Source organism: Podarcis muralis, chromosome 6 (genome assembly GCF_964188315.1).
Source record: "Podarcis muralis chromosome 6, rPodMur119.hap1.1, whole genome shotgun sequence".
In the NCBI taxonomy this organism is placed as follows: Eukaryota; Metazoa; Chordata; class Lepidosauria; order Squamata; family Lacertidae; genus Podarcis; species Podarcis muralis.
In genome coordinates, this window is record NC_135660.1 from 3,745,057 (window position 1) to 3,768,632 (window position 23,576).

Genomic DNA, 23,576 nt, shown 5'->3' on the forward strand with positions numbered 1-23,576 from the left:
CTGGGGGATATATTAGCAGGACAGACACCTCAGGTTGAAAGTGGGGGAGTTGCGATAAAAACATGTTATTTCATTTGAAAGTACCCATTGGTTCAAGGCTAAGATAACCAAGCCTGATGTATGACATTAGGTGTGGAGCAGTTAAAGAAGCAGCTTGGCAAAAGGTTTTTTTTGTTACACTCCTGCAAACCTCCAAGTCCTGCATTTTGCAAGGCCCAAGCGTCTGTTCAGGCTCAGTTTTTGTAACTGCAGTCAGTCAGGGCCCTGTCCTCCCAAGACAGGCATAAGGAGGTGAGGTCTCCCAGAACTGAGAGCCAAGATGCTTTCCAAATTATCCATCCTGCAGAGGAAGGCATGTGAGTGAGTTACTCATGTGCCCCTGGGAGCAAGGCCCCCTGTTTACTAGCCAAATGTTTTGGGGCCTGTATGTGGGCTGAGAGTGTCTAAGCAGGCTAAGATGATGCTCCAGGCAAGCGAAGTGTTTGGCAGACCCACCTTCTCGAGGCAGCGCTATGATCAGGCAGAGGAGGACAGGCCCAGTCTTGCACAACGGCTGGTTGTGCAAAGAACAGGACGTGCCCCTCTGCCTTCGGCAAACTGGTTTCTCTTTTGCAACCACACGCCAAGGCGGTGTTTGGTTTTCGAATCGGACTTGGGTCAACAGAACATGTAAACGAAAGGTCCCTTTTCCGACTTGCAGTGTGACATTTCCCTCCTTTGAATCGGCATCTGGAGCAGCTGTTGCTATAAAAGGAGCTGTGATCCTGTCCTGAGCCGGCTGTGTCTCGCACACCAGCAGCACAGACTGCACGTACAACCTTCGCAGCTATCGAACAGACGGCGCAGCAGCCCAGAGCCATCTCCAGCCTCGCAGAGCCCCTTCTGGCGGATTTAGGGTAGTTGCAGCCCAATGTGCCAAGCCGTATTGCTCCTCTGTGGCTTGCTCCGGAATCTGAGACCCGACAGGCTAGATCACAGGGCGTGGAGGTGTCAAAAGGGACTCCTTAGGACTGTGGGGAGGCCTGAGGCAACGTGCGTTCAACTTGCAGGACTTGGGTCTGGAAGGTGAAACTAGATTTGCCCCAGCTCTCACTTTTTACACTCTGGGGGGGAAGGGATTGTGAAATATTTGGAACGGAAAGACACCGGTTTGCCTTCCACTGCTGCTCTGCCCCACATCCTGGCATAGCTTCTAAGCCATGCCCATATACCATTGCTATGATTTATTACTCACCCCCCTAAGGTCCCAGGGCAGGTTAGAACAATTAAAGCACAGTTCAAAACAGTATTAAAACCGGTTCAAAACAACTTACACAGGAATCGGGTGGCTCCTAAGAACATACACCCCAAGCAGTAATTAGTTGTATCTTCATCATCCTCTAGGAGCTCTGCCAGATCCACCTCTGGCGGGAGGGACTTCCACAACTTAGGGGTCATCAGACCCAAACAATCCAGTGTGGTGTAGTAGTTAAGAGTGTCAGGATTCAAATCCACACTTGGCTAGGAAGCTTGCTGGGTGACCTTGGGCTGATCACTGCTGCTCAGGCTGACCCTACCTTGTTGGGGGAATTACGTGAGCGGAAGACCAGTTGCAGCACCTTTGGAGAAGAAGGTGGGATCAAAATGGAATGAATGAATGAAATGAAATAATTGAGAGGGCACCCTCTGCTGATCTTAGCAGGGTCTGTAGGGAAGGGGAGAGTCTTTCCGGTATTTGGGGCCTGGGTCATTTAATCTAACATAAGCACTTTAAACTGGGCCTCGAAATGAACTGGCAGCCAGTGCAGCTGTTTTAAAATTGTAATAAACCCACGCTTATTTTTTTGCAGTAACCTTACTAAGTTGATGTCTTGCAAATGCTTTGCACTGTAATTCCCACCAGCCAGCCAGTCTGTATGCTACGAGTTGTAGTCCAAAATATCTGGAGGGTGCCAGTTTGGGAAAGGTTGTCTAGTCCGACGGTACTCCTGACATTTGGGTCTCACAAAGAGATGAAACTTTGAGAAGGTGCTTTGCACAGACGAAAGAGAAAAGAGCGCCATGTTCTAACACCTTTTGTCCAGTAGATGGCACTGCAGCACTGCTCACAGGAACATTTCCCCACTTCTAGAAAAAAGTTAAGGCATTTGCAAAGGCGAAATGTGTAATTATTATTATTATTATTATTATTATTATTATTATTATTATTATTATTATTATTATTATTATGTTTATATGCCACCTTTAACTTCCAAGTATCTCAAAATGGTGTACACGGTTCTGTTCCTCCCCATTTCATCTTCACAACAACCTTGTGAGGTTATTTTCCAGGTGAAAATAAATTATCAGTGGTTGGGTTTGCTAGTGGTGCCTTTGACCCCAAGGCATTGGGGGGGGGAGCCTTTTTGTGCAATCTCCATACTGCAAGGCTCTGGTGGATAACCTTTTTTTCACTCTGAGGGCCTTATTCCCTTCTGGACAACTTTCTGGGGGCCCCATGCCAGGGGAGGGGGCAGAAGGAAAAACAGACAGAGCAATGAACACGAAGTTTACATTTGTGCAGTAGGATAGCTTCTACACACATCTCTGTTTTGCATCCAGGCGAACAGGCATTATCAGACTTCAATGATATTTTCCAGCCAGGCAAAAATTCTCAAGGGGGGGGGGGGCAGAGCAGGATCATTCAGGAAATAAGAAGACATCTATCCACAATAGTTAGCTGATTTCTGATTTTAACTTGTTAATCATATGTACAATTTGCTGTAAGCCACTCTGATGATTTTTTTAAAATGAGCAGTGGCATATAAATAATTTTACAGATAAAAATACGGATGCAGTATAATAAAACAAAGTTAAACCATGCCAAGTAAATGAGCAATATAATCTTGGCACCAGCTAACACCAGGCCTGAGAGAAAAGGTTTGACCAGGCAACAGGAGCTCACAAGGGTTATAGCCATCCAAGACCCTGGGAGGAGGGCATTCTGCTGTCAGGGTGTGACTATGGAGAAGGAACAGAGGAAGTTGCCTAATACAGAGTCAGACCATTGATCCATCGGCATTGTCTACAGTGCACAGACCGGCTGCAGCTCGGCAGGGTTTTAGGCAGGAGCATTTCCAAGCCTTACCTGGAGAGCTCAGGGGGTGGACCTCTGACCTTCTGCCTCCGAAGAGATGCCCTCCCACTGTGCTATGACCTGTCCCCTGGCTCACAAAGAGCACTCAAAACAACTTTGTAGGACTGGGTCCTCATCAAAGTGATCTTCCTGGTTTGGGGCCAAAATATCTGAAGGATTACCTGCCTGTACTCTGATATCACCGCCAGAGCCCTTTTCTGATTACCCGTGCCATCTGAGCTCCAATGGGTGGTTACCAGAGAAAGGGTCTTTTTGGTGGTGGCCCCTGGATTTGGAAAAAATCTCCCTGAACAGGCTCACCTGGCACCCACTCTGCTGTCTTCCCAGTGCCAGGTGACGGCTTCTTAAAACCTTTGTCGATCTGTTTAATTCTCTCTTTGCATGCATTATTTTCATGCTGCTGTAAGAGACATGCTGCACTGAACTTAGGTTTACGCATTAGTCATTAGTCATTGTTTAGGTGCCGTGAGCCAACTTGTTTGAAAGCTGGATCATAAACCTTAGCAACAAGCAGATAACTTGCGGGGTTACCCTATGAAACTGAGGAACGATAGGCACGGAACAGGCAGATTGTAAATAATATATCACACAAAAACCTTTTGTTAATTTAGCTGTGCTGCTGAAATTGGTCGTGAAGAGGGGTGCAGGCCCACAGAGGGGTGCATGCATGCAAACCTAGACAGTTGTGTAAGTGCCACGGAGTGACGTCACACAGAAGAGCTAGAAAGCAGAGACAAGGAGGGCAGAGGAGGAATCTGATACCCTGATTTGCAACACATAAGGATTAAGAGTAGGGGACAGATTTAGGATGTGGAAGAACACCTGCTGTGCCAGTTTAGCAAAAAAAAAAAAAAAAAGCCACCCCTTCAGCACAGGAGGAGGTGCTTTCCAGGGAATTGGACTGATTTGCAGCCAAACCTCTGGAGCAGCGGGACCAGATTAAGTTATTGAATGAGACGGTTCAGGTTCCATCCGTACAGCAGATGCAAGTCTGGGCACAGAAATGAGATCATTCCTGCTCTGGTTTTTTCCCCCTTAGGGAGTCAGAGGCTGTTGCAATAAATGCCTCCTCTTTGTGAGAAATTCCATAACAGAGGCTAAGTGCAACACTCAAGGCTTTTCAATCCACCTGCAGTTCTATGGAAAGCCTTACGGCGTATCACTCAGGCTATGTAAACATTAGTGGCTTAAAACGCAGCGCATTTAAAGTTGCATTTGCAAAATGTTATGCACACTGGAGAGCGGGACGGGGATGTTTTCACCTGATGCGCGTGACCTGTTTGGTTTCCCCAAACCTGCAACCCCGCCATACTCCTATTCATAAAGCTGTCATCTAGGCATGTAGAACAGCTGTCTCAAATGCACACACATCAGCTTAACTGCCGAGGGAATGTGGCTTACCTTTTCAACTCGGAGGCAAGCCAGTTTGAAGGAAAACATACCCAACAGGAGTATTCTTCAAGCAACTATAGGACTGGTGTGGATTACGGATAATGTCATGCGTACTTGGCTTCAAACACCAGTGATTGGAGCACACTGGAGACAGTGCAAGAGATAATGTGCACACAAGCCTAAAGCTGTGAAGTCTGGGATGTTTTTGTAAAAGCGAAATGGGCATGCTCCAATGGGAAGATCACCTGCACAAGCCTAATTAAAATGAATGAGAGCTGTGCGAGAGCACACTAGTCATTCTGTTCGAGTCCCCTTCATTTCAACCAGGACTGGAGAACGTCTGCTGGACTGCACCGAAAGCTTTTAGTCATTGTGTCTGTAGAGTTCTTTGGAAATGCCTGGAATAAAATTGGCATTATGGGGCAAGATCTTCTAGATCAAGGATGGGTGACCTTTGACCCTTCCGGTGATGGAGGACCATAACCCCCACCATTCCTGGTAATTGGCTCTTCTGGGTGGTGCTGGTGGGGGTCTTGAGCCCAACCACATCTAGAAGGCAAGAGGGTGGCAAATGGATGACTTGTTCAGTATAGGGATGTTCCCTGAGTTGGCCAGAGAGGCTGGTGTTCTTCGGGAATCATCACATGTGAACTGAGACTGACTATCTACCTACCTACCCACCTATCTATCTATCATCTATCTATCTATCTATCTATCTATCTATCTATCTATCTATCTACTGCCCCTCCCTAAAGACCTCCCCACCCCCAACTTGAAAACTATTCATGTTTGTGAGATGCGAATTGAAACAGGTATCTATGTTTATTTAGCAAGGCTGAGATATTTTCCAGGCTGCTACTGGATTGGAATTGTTTTTTAAAACAATTTGTAACTGGCTGACTGACCGAACCCAAAGGGTGCTCATCAATGGTTCCTATTCATCCTGGAGAAGAGTGACTAGTGGGGTGCCACAGGGTTCTGTCTTGGGCCCGGTCTTATTCAACATCTTTATCAACGACTTGGATGATGGACTCAAGGGCAACCTGATCAAATTTGCAGATGACACCAAACTGGGAGGGGTGGCTAACACCCCAGAGGACAGGATCACACTTCAAAACGACCTTGACAGATTAGAGAACTGGGCCAAAACAAACAAGATGAACTTTAACAGGGAGAAATGTAAAGTATTGCACTTGGGCAAAAAAAATGAAAGGCACAAATACAAGATGGGGGACACCTGGCTTGAGAGCAGTACATGTGAAAAGAATCTAGGAGTCTTGGTTGACCACAAACTTGACATGAGCCAACAGTGTGACGCGGCAGCTAAAAAAGCCAATGCAATTCTGGGCTGCATCAATAGGAGTATAGCGTCTAGATCAAGGGAAGTAATAGTGCCACTGTATTCTGCTCTGGTCAGACCGCACCTGGAGTACTGTGTCCAGTTCTGGGCACCACAGTTCAAGAAGGACACTGACAAACTGGAACGTGTCCAGAGCAGGGCAACCAAAATGGTCAAAGGTCTGGAAACGATGCCTTATGAGGAACGGCTAAGGGAGCTGGGCATGTTTAGCCTGGAGAAGAGGAGGTTAAGGGGTGATATGATAGCCATGTTCAAATATATAAAAGGATGTCACATAGAGGAGGGAGAAAGGTTGTTTTCTGCTGCTCCAGAGAAGCGGACACGGAGCAATGGATCCAAACTACAAGAAAGAAGATTCCACCTAAACATTAGGAAGAACTTCCTGACAGTAAGAGCTGTTTGACAGTGGAATTTGCTGCCAAGGAGTGTGGTGGAGTCTCCGTCTTTGGAGGTCTTTAAGCAGAGGCTTGACAGCCATATGTCAGGAGTGCTCTGATGGTGTTTCCTGCTTGGCAGGGGGTTGGACTCGATGCCCCTTGTGGTCTCTTCCAACTCTATGATTCTATGATTCTAAAAAAACATTATTATTATTATTATTATTATTATTATTATTATTATTATATTGCTGTTTGCTGCCTTTAGGGTAGGGGAGCACAGGATATAATGTATCAAATAAATAATATAGTGTTCCATGAAAAACAAACAGCCTCTAAGCAGTTTACCTAAAATACAGCAATATAAAATATCAATTTAAAAAATAGCGATTAAAAGCAAGACGTTAAAAACCGTAGATGTAATAAAATACACAGGGCAGGAAAGGTCATTCTGGGTGAATCGAAACTTTTGCGGTCTGACCGTTGGAGGCCGCCGTTTCACGCCTGGATGGAGAGCTCCCCCAGCCCCTGTTAAGACGTGTCCCCAAACCCCTTAAGGTCTCCCTCAGCCTTTGAAATCTGGATCCAAAACCCAAAGAGCCATTAGCTATTGGCGGCCAATCAACAACTTCCCCGTCGGCATCATCCTGGGGGGTGGGAGTGGGCGGGGGGCGAGTTGCCCCAAGTGCGCGTCTCGCTGGGGCCAGAGGATGCGGGGATGCAGGAACGGCTGGACCACTCCGGCCTGGCGCCGCCGCCTCCTCCTCCTCCCGGGGCTCGCCCTTCGCCTGTCCCGACGGTCTGCGCAGTCATCGCCGCCTGTTACATAACCCGGGCAGTGACTTAATGAATGGGGGAGGTTTGCCACCCCCACCCCGCTCCTTTTGGGCACAAGCTCACGTTAACCCCTTCCTTCCAGCTCTCCCCGGGCCGCCTCGGTGCGCCCTGGGCGCAGAAGAGAGGCGCAGAGAGACCCCTTGAGCCAACCCCTCTCCTTCCTCTCCCTGGCCCTCGACACCCCCTCTTTCCGTGATCGGACCCCCCCTCCCTTGCCCGCTCGCCCTGCGGCCCCCCACTTTTCCCTTTCCTTTGTTTTGCAGAGCCGAGGCTCCTTTAAGGGAGGCGGCGGAGGCGGAGCGAAGCGCGAAGGGAACAAGGCGACCCACGCTCCGGGCGACTTTGGCCAGCCGAGCCGGGCCGGGTGGCGCAGAGGCCGCGGCCGGGCGGGGAGGGCGACGCTCGGGCGCGCCGGGAAAGTGAGGAAGGGGCTGCTGGCAAAGGCGATCGCGGGGGAAAAGTTGATTTTTTAAAATTTGGGGGTACTTTTTGGGGAGCAGGAAAGCGGGGGACTCGTAGAAGGGGAGCTTGGAGGAGGAAGGAGGGCGCTTTGCAGGCGTCAAGGTGGACCAGTGGAGAGGAGGGCCGGACGGAGCGCCCGGGGGGGCCGGTCGGGGAAAGGAAGAGCGGCTGGAACAGGAGGAGGTTGGGGAGACTTCGGGGCGCAGGTGACAGAGCAGGAGAGGGAGTTTGTGGGGCTGGAGAAGAAGGGGTCAAGTGTCCCAAGGTGACCATTCGGTGGGGTGAGCCGGCTCCCCCTTGAGCCATCCGGCGGCCCGAGGTGCGGGCCAGGCGAGGGCTTTGCTGCCAGCAGGAGGCGCTGGGACTGGGGCAGGGGGTCCAGGAGGCGTGGGGCTTGGCGGTGGGGGTCCAGGAGGAGGCTTTGGGGGCGGGGGTGCAGGAGGAAGTGCTGCGTGGCGGGGTTCAGGAGCAGAGCCAGGCCAGGGGGAGAGGAGAGCCCCTTGGGGGGTGGGCAGGGGGAGGCCCTTGGCTGGGGGGCCTTGGGGGCGAGCAGGAGGAGGCTGCAGAGGAGTGGCTGCAGAGTGGGGTGGGGGAGAGGCGGGTGAGGACCCCCCAGGAGCCACCTGGGCAGGTGCAGTGGGCAGGCGAGAGGCGGCTGGCAAGGGGCACTGGAGTGCAGGAGGGGTCAGCTGGCCAGCGGCCGGAGCGCTGTGGGGTGGAAGAGGAGCACCCGCCTTTGGGGGAGGTCTGGGAGGAGAAGGGGGAGCAGGAAGAGCTGCTTGGGGGTCCGCGGGGAGCAGGCTTGCTGGAGGAGCAAGGCCTGGGCCAGGCAGGCCAGGAGGAGGAAGGCCCGAGCCTGGGGGGCCGCCAGGAGCAGGAGGGGCGGGCCGGCTTGGGCCAGGAGGTGGGCCTGTGGGGCCAGCACCAGCCCCATGGCGAGCGGGATGTGAGCCCGGCGCCAGGCCTTGAGCCCGAGGGGCAGGAGGTCCGGCAGGCGGTGCAGCACTCGGCCTCGCAGGAAGGGGGCTTGGGCCAGGGGGTGCAGGAGGTGGGGGGGCTGAGGCGGGGGGTGCAGGAGCAGCGGCAGGAGCTGGGCGGCTTGGGCTGGGGGCTGCAAGAAGGGCAAGGGAACGCGGGCAGGCGGCAGCCCCTGCAGGGCTAGGAAGGTGCTGCCAAGGAAAGGGCCCCCCTTCCCTGCAAAGGGGGCAGAATACGTTCCCGTTGGGGCAGAGGCTGCTGAGAGGTCCTGCCTGAACAGGCACCGGTTGGGCTCGATGACCCTTGCCATCGCCTTTCTCTCATCCGCAAGCCTCTTTGCGCAGCTTTCCCGGCTCGTTCCTGGCCTTCTGTGCATCCTTTCCGCTCCAAGTCCTCGAAGTTTTAACACTGTGTATTGCAAGCTGTTTTATGTGCATTTCCTCCTACTTCTGTATGGACTGAACTTACTGCAGGATCGTCTTCCCTGCGGAAACACAAATCCCTGCAAATTCCTAGAAGTTGCATGAAGTCTTAAGCCCTTGCAGTGCATCACAAACGCCTTGTTCGCCCCTCTGCTTGTGTCTGGATTGCTCCATCAGCAGCCTCTTTCTCCGCCAGAGATCTTGGCTCTGCAAACTCCCAGCGGTGTGCCATGCAAAAGAGAGCAGGGGGGCCTCGCCATGCGCCCTAAACCTCAGCCCTGATGTTCTGCATCCCTGTGTGGTCCTGTGGATTGCCGCAGCTGCTCCTGATGTCCTCCTCGCGTGGAGTTCTGCGCAGTGTGCGACTTGCCAGCCTGGCCATCTAACAGCTGCCTGTGTCTCTGGAAAGCCACAACAATGTTATCTCGCTGTTTGCCGGATTAACAGCAGCAGCTCTACCTGAGCAGCCGCCTTGGCAGCGTGCGGCCACGAGAGAGCGCATTGTCCCTGCCAGTGTGCAGCAGCCAAAGCAACCGAGAGAGGTTGTCTGCGTGTGTCAACAACACTCGCTCGGGCCTCCTGGCGTGTAAGATCAGCAGCAGCGGCGGCAGCTGGCCAGCCCAGCAAAACAGCCCAGCCAGTGTGTGCACACTGCAATTTCTGGAATTCGTTCCTCTCTCTGCTGGAGAGCAGATGTGGGATCCCCATGGCAGGACAAGGAGATAAAAGGCCGCAAGCGAAGGCAGAGGCTCTGGTGGGTAAGTGAAATGCCGGTGGGGAGATTCGGGGGGGGGGCCCTGAATGATCCACCCCCTGTTGTGTAGAGTTCCTTGTCTTGTCTGTTCAGGCAACAGGCAATCGCTGACTATACTCTGATCTGAAGGTTGCCTCGGTCAGATCGGACTGACTTAAGCCATATCTACAGCCTGTTGAGGAAGGAAGTGGGTTCCTGTGGGGTGCTTTTAAAGGATATTTTATGAAATGTTGGCTCCACGGTTTGCAACACGAGCGCAAAAACTGCAGACCTTGTAAACCACTTGTAAAAGGAGGGTTTGGAAAGCTCTCCGAATTTCTGTGGATTATAGCAGTACGGAAGAACATCTCATGCTAACAAATGATCTGCAAGGGGGATGAACAGGCCCTGTATCTCCTCCTAAACCCCCCCCCCCATACAAACCGCTTCTCTTCTCTCATAAACAGTTCTGTCTTGGAACGGATAATTGTACTGCTTTGTAGAGGCAGATTTGTGGTGTCCACAGAGGGTGTTGCATGGGTAGCAGAAAGCGGACTGGGGGAAGTCATAGTCAGAAACATCTGAGGTGGGCACCAGGTTGGGGAAGAGGCATGAGGGTGGGCTTCTTCTGAGTAGGCTGGTAGATGAAGACGCTTGTTTCAGACCTGTCAAGAGCTGCACAAACTGGCCCCAGCCCCTGCAGAATTTGGCTTTTGGCATGAGCTTCCGTTTGAAACTGGAATGAGAAAAAAGTTGTTGGTCCTCAGTATACACAGTTTAACATCGGCAACATATGGCTGCTCTGCTAAGAGAATTTGGCTGTCTCTGGTACAGGTTTCCTTTTCTGTATGGATCTTAGATTTGGAATGCACCAGTCCCAAGTACCCTGCCTGCGCGGCATAAAATGCTGTGATTCCCCCGTTTCATTGGACTGGATAACCATTTGGGTGTCTTCCAAATCTGCAATTCTACGATTCTGTGAAATGCTTGCAGATTTCCCCCTGAACAGCGTGTGGCTATACCGGTAGCTCCTTGCTCTGTAGCGAAGGAGGATTCCTGGGTACTGATAGCTCCGGAGCACTCAAGCAAGCGAGCCAAACCACAGGACCAAACTAGGCACGATTCCTCTCCACCTGCTTTCTCTGTTCTCCCCCCCCAGCAGGGCAGTTTGCCTCCTTCTCCCCAGGCTCTCTTTCCAGTACAAAAACCAGAGACTTCTCTCCCTACTTCACGCGTGAACAGGGATGGTGTTTGAAGAAGCGATGGTGTGCTGCCTTGTCCTGTGTTTGACTGGGCAAATAGCATCGAGAGGCCCGTTTCAACCCTTGCAATTTGGAGGCGATCTCAAGATTTCATAGAATTGTAGAGTTGGAAGGAAATGCAGGAATCTCAACTAAAGCACCCCAGTCTTTGTCTCTCTTTTATTTTTTCGAGAGGGAGAGAGAGTTGCCTGAACTGTATTTGCACAAAACCCCTGTCAACTGGCAATCGATAAAGGGCAGTAGGCCTCTTGTTCCTGCGGATTTTGGACTTTGGCATAAGCTTCAGGTTGAAATTAAAAAGGGAGAAAAGTCAAGTGGTTAGTCCTCATTGTTTTGTGCAATTAAAATAACAACAAGAGCAGGTGGCTGCTTCGCTAGGAGTCGAGAATTTTGTTGTCCCTGGTGCAGATTTTATTTTGGTTTTCTTTAAGAGTCTTCGATTTGGGGTGTCCCAGTCACCCTGCTCTTGTGACTTCAAATGTAGCCTGTCAGGGTCCTGCCTGTGGGGAGGTCAGTTCCGTGATGGCTCTTGCCGTGAGCGAAGGTGGGAGCTGGCGTGAGCTCTTCAGTGCCGCTATGCCCTTGTAAATGGCTTGGCAGTCACGCTGCCTTCCTGAGAGTTCAGTTGTGGGATGGATTAAATCCCTGCATTTAGCTCCCAGGTTGACCCAGCTGCTTGGCCTCTTGAGCTGCCTTGTGCCCTTGGCGGAAAGGGCAAAGGGAGGATTAGGACCTGTGGCTTGGGGAATAGATTCAGAGAACTTGGGAGGGACCCCGAGGGACATCTAGACCAAACCCCTGTAATGCAGGAATCACAGCTGAAGAATCCCTGGCAGACTGCCACCCAACCTCTGCTTTAAAAACCCTGAGGAAGGACAGGCCACCCCCTCTCTGTTCCACTGCCGAGCAGCTCTTACGGTCAGAAAGTTCTGAAGTTGTGCATGCGCACGAAAGCTCATACCAATAACAAACTTAGTTGGTCTCTAAGGTGACCCATGTGGGTGGCGCTGTGGGTTAAACCACAGAGCCTAGGACTTGCCGACCAGAAGGTCGGTGGTTCGAATCCCTGCGACAGGGTGAGCTCCCGTTGCTCTGTCCCAGCTCCTGCCAACCTAGCAGTTCGAAAGCACATCAAAGTGCAAGTAGATAAATAGGTACCGCTCTGGCAGAAAGGTAAACGGCGTTTCCGTGCGCTGCTCTGGTTCGCCAGAAGCGGCTTAGTCATGCTGGCCACATGACCCGGAAGCTGTACACTGGCTCCCTCGGCCAATAAAGCGAGATGAGCGCCGCAACCCCAGAGTCGTCCGCGACTGGATCTAATGGTCAGGGGTCCCTTTTCCTTTACCTTTAAGGTGCTACTGGAAGGAATTTTTTTATTTTGTCAGAAAGTTCTTCCTGATGTTTAGTCTGTATCTCCTTTTTTGCAACTTGAAGCCATTGGTTCGAGTCCTACCCTCCAGAGCAGGAGAAAACAAGCTTCCTCCCTCCTCCATGTGACAGCCCTCAAGATATGTCTATCGTATCTCCTCTCAGTCTCCTCTTTTCCAGGCTAAACATACCCAGCTCCTTCAACCATTCCTCATCAGTCTTAGTTTCCAGGCCCTTGATCATCTTTGTTGCCCTCCTCTGCACACCTTCCAGCTCGTCAGCATCCTTCCTAAATTGTGGTGCCCAGAATTGGACACAGTATTCCAGGTGTGGTCTGACCAAGGCAGTATAGAGCAGTACTATTACTTCCCTTGATCTGGACATTAGTCTTCTGTTGATGCAGCCTAGAATAGCATTAGCCTTTTCTGCTGCTGCATCACACTGTTGACTCACGTTAAGCTTGTGGTCCACCAAGACCTCTAGATCCTTTTCACAAATTCTTCTGTCTCCCATCCTATACAGTCATACCTCGGGTTACAGACACTTCGGGTTGCGCGATTTCGAGTTGCGCACCATGCTGAACCCGGAAGTACCGGAATGGGTTACTTCCGAGTTTCGGCAGTCACGCATGTGCAGAAGTGCCGAATCACAACCCGCACGTGTGGAGATGCAGCGCTGTGGGTTGCGAACGTGCTTCCTTCACGGATCACGTTCACAACCCAAGTGTCCATTGTATTTGTGCACCTGGTTCTCCCTGCCTAAGTGCAGTGTCTCTGTTTAAATCCATTTTGTTACATGCGGCCCAATTCTGCAATCTATTAAGGTCATCCTGATCCTATTTTCTCAGGTATTAATTAGCCAGCCCTCCCAGTTTGGTGTCATCTGCAAATCGGATGGGCTTCCCCTGAATTCCTTCAGTTATATAACAATGTCAAACAACACCCCACAGCACCCCACTTGTCACTTTCTCCCCAGGGTGATGAAGACTCCTTGCTGAGCACGCTTTCAGATGGTCACCCAGCTACAAATCCTCCTAACAGAAGATTTCCTAGCCTGAATTTTACCAGCCTCCCTGCAAAAATATCATTGGGGTGGGGGGCCTTTGTCGCATGGCTTGGTTTCCAGAAAGGTTTGCTGGTTTGTGCTGGAATCCCACCCGTGAAATAGTGAGTGTGGGAATGTTCAGGGATGCAGGAAAGGATATATTGTCTGATTATAGCCTTTCCAACTTGTGTAAACAAGTTCACAATTTAGCAGAGTAACATTCCCATTTTTAAACTCGCAGCGGATGCGTTTGCGCAGGCTCGCTAAAGCCTCTCTAATAACTGTTCTGGTATTTCCCCCTTATTCCCTCATAAAAGATAGGACACGGCACAGTCTTCTATAAAAGTATAAAAAGGTTTACTCACACATCATTCTGTTCACAATCGGATCCCAGAAGGCAGACTTAGCTTAGAAAAATAACATACACCTGGAAACTAGCTCATAAGAAGACAGTCCCTTTGTCCTCTCTTGGCTGGTGGCCAAGAGGGCATCTTTGGCTAAGCAGATGTTGCTTCTTTGATGCATGTAGTTAAAAAGAGAGAGATGGCTGCCCTGCCCTGTGCTTTTGTTGTTACCTGCACAGGTGAGGCCACGCCCACCTCTAGTCACATGCAGAGGAAGTCTGTCCCAGCCCAGAAGGAAACAGGAAGTTGACCTGCTGGCTGGACAAACATTCCTCCCCATGTGTAAACATGTTCACTCTAGGAATGTTGTACTTGACTGCTCTTGTGTTTCACATCCCTCAGTGAGAAGCTTGGAAGCGCCTCTCCTTCCTCGGAGGTTTTTAAGCAGAGCTCGGATGGCCACTTGCCATGAGCTGAGATTCCTTGCATTGCAGGGGGGTTAGGATGGATGACCTTTGGGGATCCCTTCACAGCCTACAACTCTATGATTCTAAGCCTGCTTTTCTTCCCCCCGCAGCAATGTGCTTTGGCCTCGCACAAGCCCACATCCCACCCAACGTGGCGCCACTGAAACATGTTGTGTGGGGAGGGGGACACATGGTTCCTGTTGATCAGAGCCCTTCTGTTCTCCTGGGTCTCCAGATGTTGTGCAGATGGTGCCCCAAAGCATTTCCTCTCCATTCTCTTTTCTTTTCCTCCCTTTGTTTCCCCTTCCGCGCTCTGGGCCACATCCAGGCTGGCGGTCGGAGGCGGCTGTGCCTGAGAAAGTGCTGAGCGACTTTGGTGAGCCTCCAAAGAGAGAGGCAGATTGCTGGCAGGGGAGCTTCTCATTTTGGGGGTCCAGAAATGGCACAAAGTGGGAGGTTTTTTTTGGGTGCCATTCTGCCAAGGAAAAGTGCAATGCAGGAGGAGCAGTCAGGACAGAGGATCACAACTATCGTATTTTTCGCTCTATAGGATGCACCGCACCATAGGAGGGGGAGAACAGGGGGGGGGAAATTCTCCCCTTCTCTGCTCAGCGCCCCTTCAGCGAAGCGGCAGGAGAAACGGAGCCCCTTCCATTTCTCCTCCCGCTTCACTGAAGGGGCGCCTCGCAGAGAGGGAAAACTGCAGCGCCTCTCCAGCGAAGCGAAACCTGGAGAGCAAGAGGGATCGGTGTGCACCAACCCCTCTCGCTCTCCAGGCTTCAGGCGGCTATCTGCAAGCCTTTGGAGGACAGTGGGAACTCCTGCTGCGCTCCGAATGCTTTGGATAGCTGCCTGAAGCCCCCGGAGTGCAGCGGGAGTTCCTGCTGTGCTCCGGGGGTTTCAGGCGGCTTCAGCGAAAGCAACGCGAAGCCTCCGGAGCGCGGGGGGAGCTCTCCCTTTGCACTTTGGAGGCTTCGCGTTGCTATCGCTGAATCCAAGGAGCCTGCATTTGCTCCATAGGACGCACACACATTTCCCCTTCATTTTTGGAGGGGGGAAAGTGCGTCTTATATAGCAAAAAATACGGTAAGCTCTGCAAAACCAGAACTTGCTTGTTGGCGTTTGACAAAAGATTGTGGGGTGGATTATGATCTGTCAAAAACCTTGCCATTTGCTGCCCTTGGCATAATTCCCGAAGGCCTTGCAACAATGTAAGAAGTGCCTTTTGGATCAGGCAATCGGCCCACCGAATAGGGCTAGGAATGACAATAATAATAATAATGATGATGATGTAGAATTTGTACCCGGCCCAAGGAGGCCAGGGCAGCAGGAATGGAAAGGCTCTTTTCCAACGGCGCTAGAGAGCCGTGGTTCGTTGGAGGAGACCAACCAGATGTTGCCCTCCAGATGGAGATGGGCATCAGCAAGGCTGGCCAATGGTGAGGGCGATGGGAGCTGCAGCTGAACAACATCTTGGGGGCACCAGGTTGGGAAGGCTGGTGCAGATGATCTTGGGACAGGTGTTTGAGCTGCGCTCTGTTTTGTGACTCCTAACACATTATCTTGAAATTAATGTTATTATTTATTCAATTTATATACCGCCCTTTATCCAAAGATCCCAGGGCGTTGTACAACATTACGGACATACAGTGGTACCTCGGGTTACATACGCTTCAGGTTACAGACTCCGCTAACCCAGAAATAGTACCTCGGGTTAAGAACTTTGCTTCAGGATAAGAACAGAAATCATGCTCTGGTGGCGCAGCGGCAGCAGGAGGCCCCATTAGCTAAAGTGGTGCTTCAGGTTAAGAACAGTTTCAGGTTAAGAACGGACCTCCAGAACGAATTAAATACTTAACCTGAGGTACCACTGTATTACAGAGCATAGATAATAAAAATGTAATAAAAAGCATAGTAGCGGACAGAATTATAAAAGAATCATAATAACAGCCCACCCCCCCACCCCCCAGCTTTAAAAGCCATAGATTATTCCGTAGCCAAAGGCCTGGGTAAAGAGGAATGTTTTTGCCTGGCACCTAAAGTCATGTAGTGATGGCACCAGGCGAGCTTCTCTGGGGAGAGCATTCCACAGTCAGGGAGCCACCACTGAAAAGGCCCCGTTCTCTGAAATTCTCTGGGATGGGGGTCATTGAGAAGGGCCCCAGATAACAAGCGCAGGGTCTGAGTCGGTTCGTATGGGGAGGGGCAGTCCTTAAGGTCCTGAGATCCTGAGCCGTGTTGCATTTTATTCCCTATGATCTTGTGAGCCACTCATTGTTCATCTGTGGAAAGGGGCACAAATGGAAGCTAGAAGAATTACCGACGAAAGAAGAATGGCAGATGAAATTGATGGACTATGCAGAACTGGATAAATTAACAGGAAGGATTCGAAACCTGCGGGACCAGATTCTTATAAGACTGGAGTAAATTTATTAACTATTTGAAAAACAATTGTAAGGAACAGATAACGCTAGTAAGACTGCAAGAAGTTCTGTAAGGAGGACTATTTGAAATATTGCAAGAAAGACTATGAGGAGGATTATTAGTTACAGTGGTACCACGGGTTAATTTGTTCCAGAGGTCCGTTCTTTTTTTTTTTAAAAAAAGATTTTTATTAAAGTTTTCAAAGTGTTACAAAAAGAAAAAAGAAAAAGAAAAAATACAAAATAAAAACAGTTAAAAACAATTCAATCTTTTCATGTCTTATCTTTCATTCGCTTGTTCCCCAGACCTCCTCACACCTCCCTTTTTTGTATCCAGTTCAATTGGTTGGTTCAGCAAATCCTTTCCCTCTTTATTTTTATCCTAATCTTTAATCTTAATATGTTATAACTTTAAATTATCCCCTATTAACAGTCCATTTTTACACATCTTTATAACATTACTGCTGAAAACCACTTAGCTTCAATCCAACATCGTTCTAACATTCATTAATTTTACAATATTTCTGTAAATAATCTTTAAATTTCTTCCAATCTTCTTCCACCGACTCTTCTCCCTGGTCTCGGATTCTGCCGGTCATTTCCGCCAATTCCATATAGTCCATCACCTTCATCTGCCATTTTTCCAGGGTGGGTAGATCTTGTGTCTTCCAATACTTTGCGATAAGTATTCTTGCTGCTGTTGTGGCATACATAAAGAAATTTCTATCCTTCTTTGGCACCCATTGGCCGACCATGCCCAGGAGAAAGGCCTCTGGTTTCTTCAGGAAGGTATACTTAAATACCTTTTTCATTTCATTATATATCATCTCCCAGAAAGCCTTAATCCTTGGGCACATCCACCAAAGGTGAAAGAATGTACCTTCAGTTTCTTTACATTTCCAACATTTATTATCGGGCAAATGATAGATAAGAGGCCCGTTCTTAACCTGAAACTGTTCTTAACCCAAAGCACCACTTTAGCTAATGGGGCCTCCCGCTGCTGCCTCACCACCGGAGCATGATTTCTGTTCTCATCCTGTAGCAAAGTTCTTAACCTGAGGTACTATTTCTGGGTTAGCAGAGTCTGTAACCTGAAGCGTATGTAACCTGAAGCGTATGTAACCCGAGGTACCACTTTAATGATAATTAAGAGTACTAGAGAAATTAAGAAATGCAGAATAAGTGATAAAGAACGGAAAATCATCAGAGGTGTTGACGGAAGTCCAAAATATTGTATAAGATAAGAAGTTATGTTGTATGATTGTTGGAAATGATATGTTAAAAAAAACCTAATAAAAATGTGTGTGTGTGTGTGTGTGTGTGTGTGTGTGTGTGTGTGTGTGTGTATAGCTATATACAGTGGTACCTCGGGTTACAAACGCTTCAGGTTACATACGCTTCAGGTTACAGACTCCGCTAACCCAGTTTCAGGTTAAGAACAGACCTCCGGAACAAATTAAGTTCTTAACCCGAGGAACCACTGTATAAGAATTCTTGATGGCACTCTTCTGAAGAGCCTGAGCTAGCCTTCCCCAACCTGGCGCCCTGCCCATGCTCCTGTGCCATGTCTGCTGTCCTCCCTGACCCATTGGCCAGGTTGGCTACTGGGGCTGATGGGTTTGGCAGCCCCAACATCTAGAGGGCACCCCGAGGCCTGGGAAGGCTGAGCCCCCGCCGGAAAGCTGGCATCCGAGCCTTATCTTTGGCTGAGCCCATTGTGTCCAGGCCTTGGGCAGCGCCCCCGCCTGGCCCCGATGCTTTGAAAAGAAACAGTCAGCGAGGGAGGAAAAGGCCCTGACGATAACGGCATTTGGTTGTTCTGTTCTGTTCCGCTAATCGCTCTCTCCCACTCTCTGCTGATAACCAAAGTTGCAGGAGGCAGCGATGGGGGCTTAGGGTCACCCGTGGGGATCTGGGGCATTGGCTGTGCTGGGGGAAGGGGATTTGGGGAAGGGTCGTGGCTCACCGGCAGAAAGCCCCAGGTTCAGATCAGGGTTAGAAATCAGCCAGGTGCGTTTTGTGACTGGCACAGATCCAGTTGCGGCCGCATGGAAATCTCTGGGTGCTGGGTTGGCAACTGGGGAAAGCAAAAAGAGATGGAGCTGGAATATTTCCCTTGAAGCTTGAGTTTGGATTGTTTTATTTGATGTTTTAATGGGTGCTAAACAGCTTTGAATTTGTTCCCTTCAAATATAAAACGGTATAGAAATGAGATTAATAATAATAATAATAATAATAATAATAATCTCCATTGACAAAAAAGGTGCCTAGAAATTCCATTGGGGCAACCGTAACCTAGGTTTAAGATGCTTTTTGGCAATCAGATTATATACCGTATTTTTCGCTCCATAGGGCGCACCTGACCATAGGGCGCACCTAGTTTTTAGAGGAGGAAAATATGGAAAAAAATATTCTGAATCAAATGTTGCACTAAACTATTTAAAGCAGCATAGCGGGCGGCTCCTGTCCGCTTTGCTGCTTTAAATCGAGCCTCAGAGGAGGGTAGGAAGGGGAACCATGGCTTATCTAAGTCCAGTTAATAATGCTGAGCCTGACTTATGACCATCGAGATTAGCCTGGCCGTCTCAGTGGAAATCTGGGGAGGCTGAGGTGGACTTTCCAGTGGTCAAAGTGTGGTTGTGTCTTCCTGCCCGGCATCTATTTCCTGCCCTCTTTCCCCCCTGCACCCCCGCACCCTGCTTCGAGGGAAGGAAGCGGAGCCATGGATCCTCTGCTCGCAACTGCAGTGGATTCCCTCCACTTTGAAGCAGGAAAGTGGAAGAAGAGCTGCTTACACAAGTGTAAGCTGCTCCCCTCCCACTTTGCTGCTTCAAAGGGAGCCTGGGAGGAGGGAATCTGCTGCAGCTTCCCCCACCTCCCGCAGAAGCCGTGCGCTCTTTAAAGGGGCTGCACGGCTTCTCCTGGCTTTTCTGGGAGGTGGGGGGATTCCCCCACCTCGTAGAAAAGCCCGTAGGAGCCGCGCAGCCTTTAAAGAGCGCGCCGCTCTTGGGGGCTTTTCCCCAAGGTGGGAGAAGGGACTGATGCGGCCAGTCAGTCCCTTCTCCCTCCTGGGGAAAAGCCCGCAAGAGCGCACGAAGCTTGTGTGCGGCTTTGGGGGCTTTTCCCGCCTGCCTCCCCCCTGCATTCGCTCCATAGGACGCACACACATTTTCCCTTGCTTTTTAGGAGGGAAAAAGTGCGTCCTATGGTGCGAAAAATACGGTATATGAGTTTCTAACACTGGGTTCACTCCCTGGTAGAGTTGGGACAGACTTTTGTTTGAAATCCCAGACAGCTGCTGCCAGCCAGTGTAGACAGTACTGATGGGCCAATGATCTGACTTGGTATTAGGCAGCTTCCTCTGTTCCTATGAGTTAGCATTCACTCGCTTTTCTCCTGCCCTCAGAAATCCAGCAGAAGCCTCTCTTATTTAACCCCACCTTGTTCCTCCAAGGAGCTCAAGACGGCCTGCAAGGTTCTCCTCCAGCCTGTTTTATTCTCACAGCAACCCTGTAAGGTAGACCAGACCGAGAAGCAGTGACTGGTTGCCCAGTGAGCTTCATGGCTGAGTGGGGATTTGAACCCTGATCTTCCAGGTTCTAGTCTGACACTCTAACCACTGGACCACACTGCCCACCTGAATTTCTGCCTGCAACCTACAATGAAGAACTCAAGAAGCGGCTGCTGGATCAGGCCAGTGGCCAAGTAGACGCCTATTTAAAATGCGTTCAGGTTGAGGGAATGATTGGGTTGTTCTTGTTTTTATTTTAATTTTTGTATTTTATGTTTTTATATTGTGATTTTATCTTGTGAACCGCCCTGAGACCTGCGGGTATAGGGTGGTATACTACTACTACTACAGTGGCACCTCGGGTTAAGAACTTAATTCGTTCTGGAAGTCCGTTCTTAACCTGAAACTGTTCTTAACCTGAAGCACCACTTTAGCTAATGGGGCCTCCCGCTGCCACCTCGCAATTTCTGTTCTCATCCTGAAGCAAAGAGGTACTATTTCTGGGTTAGCGGAGTCTGTAACCTGAAGCGTCTGTAACCTGAGGTACCACTGTAATAGAAAACTCACAAGCAGCACCCAAGCACAAGAGCAACTCTCTCCGAAACTCTGGCGAGAGGATATGCGATTTACTGCCTCATATACAATTAAAGAAAAATTTGTAAAGATGTTCTATCGGTGGTACTTAACGCCAGTTAAGGTGGCAGAGATATATAAATTGAAATCCAACCTCTGCTGGAGATGTGGAGAAACAGGAAGAACAATACATATGTGGTGGAGGTGTGAGGAAATTAAGAAATTTTGGATAGTAGTACATGAAGAACTACAGGGATGCGGGTGGCGCTGTGGGTTAAAGCCTCAGCGCCTAGGACTTGCCGATCGAAAGGTCGGCGGTTCGAATCCCCGCGGCGGGGTGTGCTCCCGTCGTTCGGTCCCAGCGCCTGCCAACCTAGCAGTTCAAAAGCACCTTCGGGTGCAAGTAGATAAATAGGGACCGCTTACCAGCGGGAAGGTAAACGGCATTCCGTATGCTGCGCTGGCTCACCAGATGCAGCTTGTCACGCTGGCCATGTGACCCGGAAGTGTCTGCGGACAGCGCTGGCCCCCGGCCTCTTGAGTGAGATGAGCGCACAACCCTAGAGTCTGGCAAGACTGGCCCGTACGGGCAGGGGTACCTTTACCTTTACCTCTATATGAAGAACTAAAGAAGAAACGACCTTGACAGATTAGAGAACTGGGCCAAAACAAACAAGATGAACTTTAACAGGGAGAAATGTAAAGTATTGCACTTGGGCAAAAAAAATGAGAGGCACAAATATAAGATGGGTGACACCTGGCTTGAGAGCAGTACATGAGAAAAGGATCTAGGAGTCTTGGTTGACCACAAACTTGACATGAGCCAACAGTGTGACGCGGCAGCTAAAAAAGCCAATGCAATTCTGGGCTGCATCAATAGGAGTATAGCATCTAGATCAAGGGAAGTAATAGTGCCACTGTATTCTGCTCTGGTCAGACCTCACCTGGAGTACTGTGTCCAGTTCTGGGCACCACAGTTCAAGAAGGACACTGACCAACTGGAACGTGTCCAGAGGAGGGCAACCAAAATGGTCAAAGGCCTGGAAACGATGCCTTATGAGGAACGGCTAAGGGAGCTGGGCATGTTTAGCCTGGAGAAGAGGAGGTTAAGGGGTGATATGATAGCCATGTTCAAATATATAAAAGGATGTCATATAGAGGAGGGAGAAAGGTTGTTTTCTGCTGCTCCAGAGAAGCGGACACGGAGCTACAAGAAAGAAGATTCCACCTAAACATTAGGAAGAACTTCCTGACAGTAAGAGCTGTTTGACAGTGGAATTTGCTGCCAAGGAGTGTGGTGGAGTCTCCTTCTTTGGAGGTCTTTAAGCAGAGGCTTGACAGCCATATGTCAGGAGTGCTCTGATAGTGTTTCCTGCTTGGCAGGGGGTTGGACTCGATGGCCCTTGTGGTCTATTCCAACTCTATGATTCTATGATTCTATGATTCTAAAGAAGATGTTGAAAATATCAATAACAAAGAAACCAAAGACATATCTCCTTGGATTGATAGATGAAGAGAGACCGCGGGGGAAAGAAATAACTTTTCTATATGCCAGTACAGCTGCTAGAATAGTGATTGCTGCTAGGTGGAAGTCACAAACTATACCCACAAAGGAGCAATGGATTTGTAAACTAAACGAATATTTAATTTTGGCAAAATGAACCACTATAATAAGAAATCAGTCGAATCGAAAATTAAAAAAGGAGTGGAAATGTGTTGATGCATATATGGCAAAACATTGCTCAAAAAAAGATACGCTAATATGCCTATATTGAAATGTGAAGTACTAGATGGAAGAAAAATGAGTCAGGAAAGATAATAAGAATATATAGATGATTTGAGAAGATGGTAGAATGCAAAGATTATTGTAAATTGTATAATGTGGAGGAAATCGAGTGGGGGCGGAGGGAAGTGGGAGGAAGGAGAAAAGAATAATACGATGGATTGAGGAAATATAAATGTAAATGTATAGTGGGGTGGGGGGGAAATGGTGTTGGCTTTGGTACATCTGTATTGTAATGTAATATAATATGTGAAAACCAATAAAAAAGAACAAGAAGAAGAAATAATAAATCACAAGAGCAACTCTCCCCTCCTGTGGTTTCCAGAAACCAGCATTCAGAAGCATTGCTTCTGTGGACCAGAGCAGAGCCACCACAACTAACAGCCTTTGATAGCCCTCTCCTCCTCCTCTGTGAATTTGTCTCCTTTAAAGCCATCTAGGTTGGTGGCCTCCTGTGGCAGGGAGTTCCATAGTTTAACTCTGTTCTGCATGAAGAAGTCCTTCCTTTCACCTGTTGCGAATCTTCCAGCATCGAGATTCATGAGATGTCCCTGATTTGTAGAGTTAGGAGAGAGGGAGAAAAAGTTTTCTGTATCCGGGGTTGGCGAAGGCAAGGCGAGGGAGAAGAGCTGGAGGAGGCAACTGGGTGCGCTCTTCCCACCTTGGATCAAATCTATGCTTCCAGGTGCCATAAGAAAGCTGCAGAGATAGCACAGGATAGTACGCACCCCGGAAATGATCTCTTTCAGCTTCTGCCTTCTGGAAGAAGGTAAAGGTAAAGGGACCCCTGACATCAGGTCCAGGCGTGACCGACTTTGGGGTTGCGGCGCTCATCTCGTTTTACTGGCCGAGGGAGCCGGCGTACAGCTTCCGGGTCATGTGACCAGCATGACTAAGCTGCGTCTGGCGAACCAGAACAGCGCACGGAAACGCCGTTTACCTTCCTGCCAGAGCGGTACCTATTTATCTACTTGCACTTTGACGTGCTTTCGAACTGCTAGGTTGGCAGGAGAAGGGACCGAGCAACAGGAGCTCAGCCCGTCGCAGGGATTTGAACCCCCGACCTTCTGATTGGCAAGTCCTAGGCTCTGTGGTTTAACCCACAGCGCCAGCCGCGTCCCACAGGGT

At 49.6% G+C, this 23,576-nt stretch overlaps 2 protein-coding genes across 3 annotated transcripts in view; one reads left to right on the forward strand and one right to left on the reverse strand.

The window, feature by feature from the left end:
• Positions 1-7,648: 7,648 nt before the first annotated feature.
• LOC114598168 (uncharacterized) lies at positions 7,649-9,442 on the reverse strand. Its single transcript, XM_028731876.2, has 2 exons — positions 9,400-9,442; positions 7,649-8,837 (listed from the first exon to the last, which is right to left on the reverse strand). The coding sequence occupies exons 1-2, from the start codon at positions 9,440-9,442 to the stop codon at positions 7,792-7,794; spliced, it is 1,089 nt and encodes a 362-aa protein (XP_028587709.2). The 3' UTR covers positions 7,649-7,791.
• TNK2 (tyrosine kinase non receptor 2) overlaps positions 8,752-23,576 on the forward strand; it is a 105,675-nt gene continuing 90,850 nt past the window's right edge. Inside the window, exon 1 of one of the 2 annotated variants that reach the window (XM_028731902.2) lies at positions 8,752-9,698. The gene's annotated coding sequence lies outside the window, so the exon portion shown is untranslated. The remainder of the gene's footprint in view (positions 9,699-23,576) is intronic. The other variant, XM_028731903.2, reaches the window with a different exon arrangement.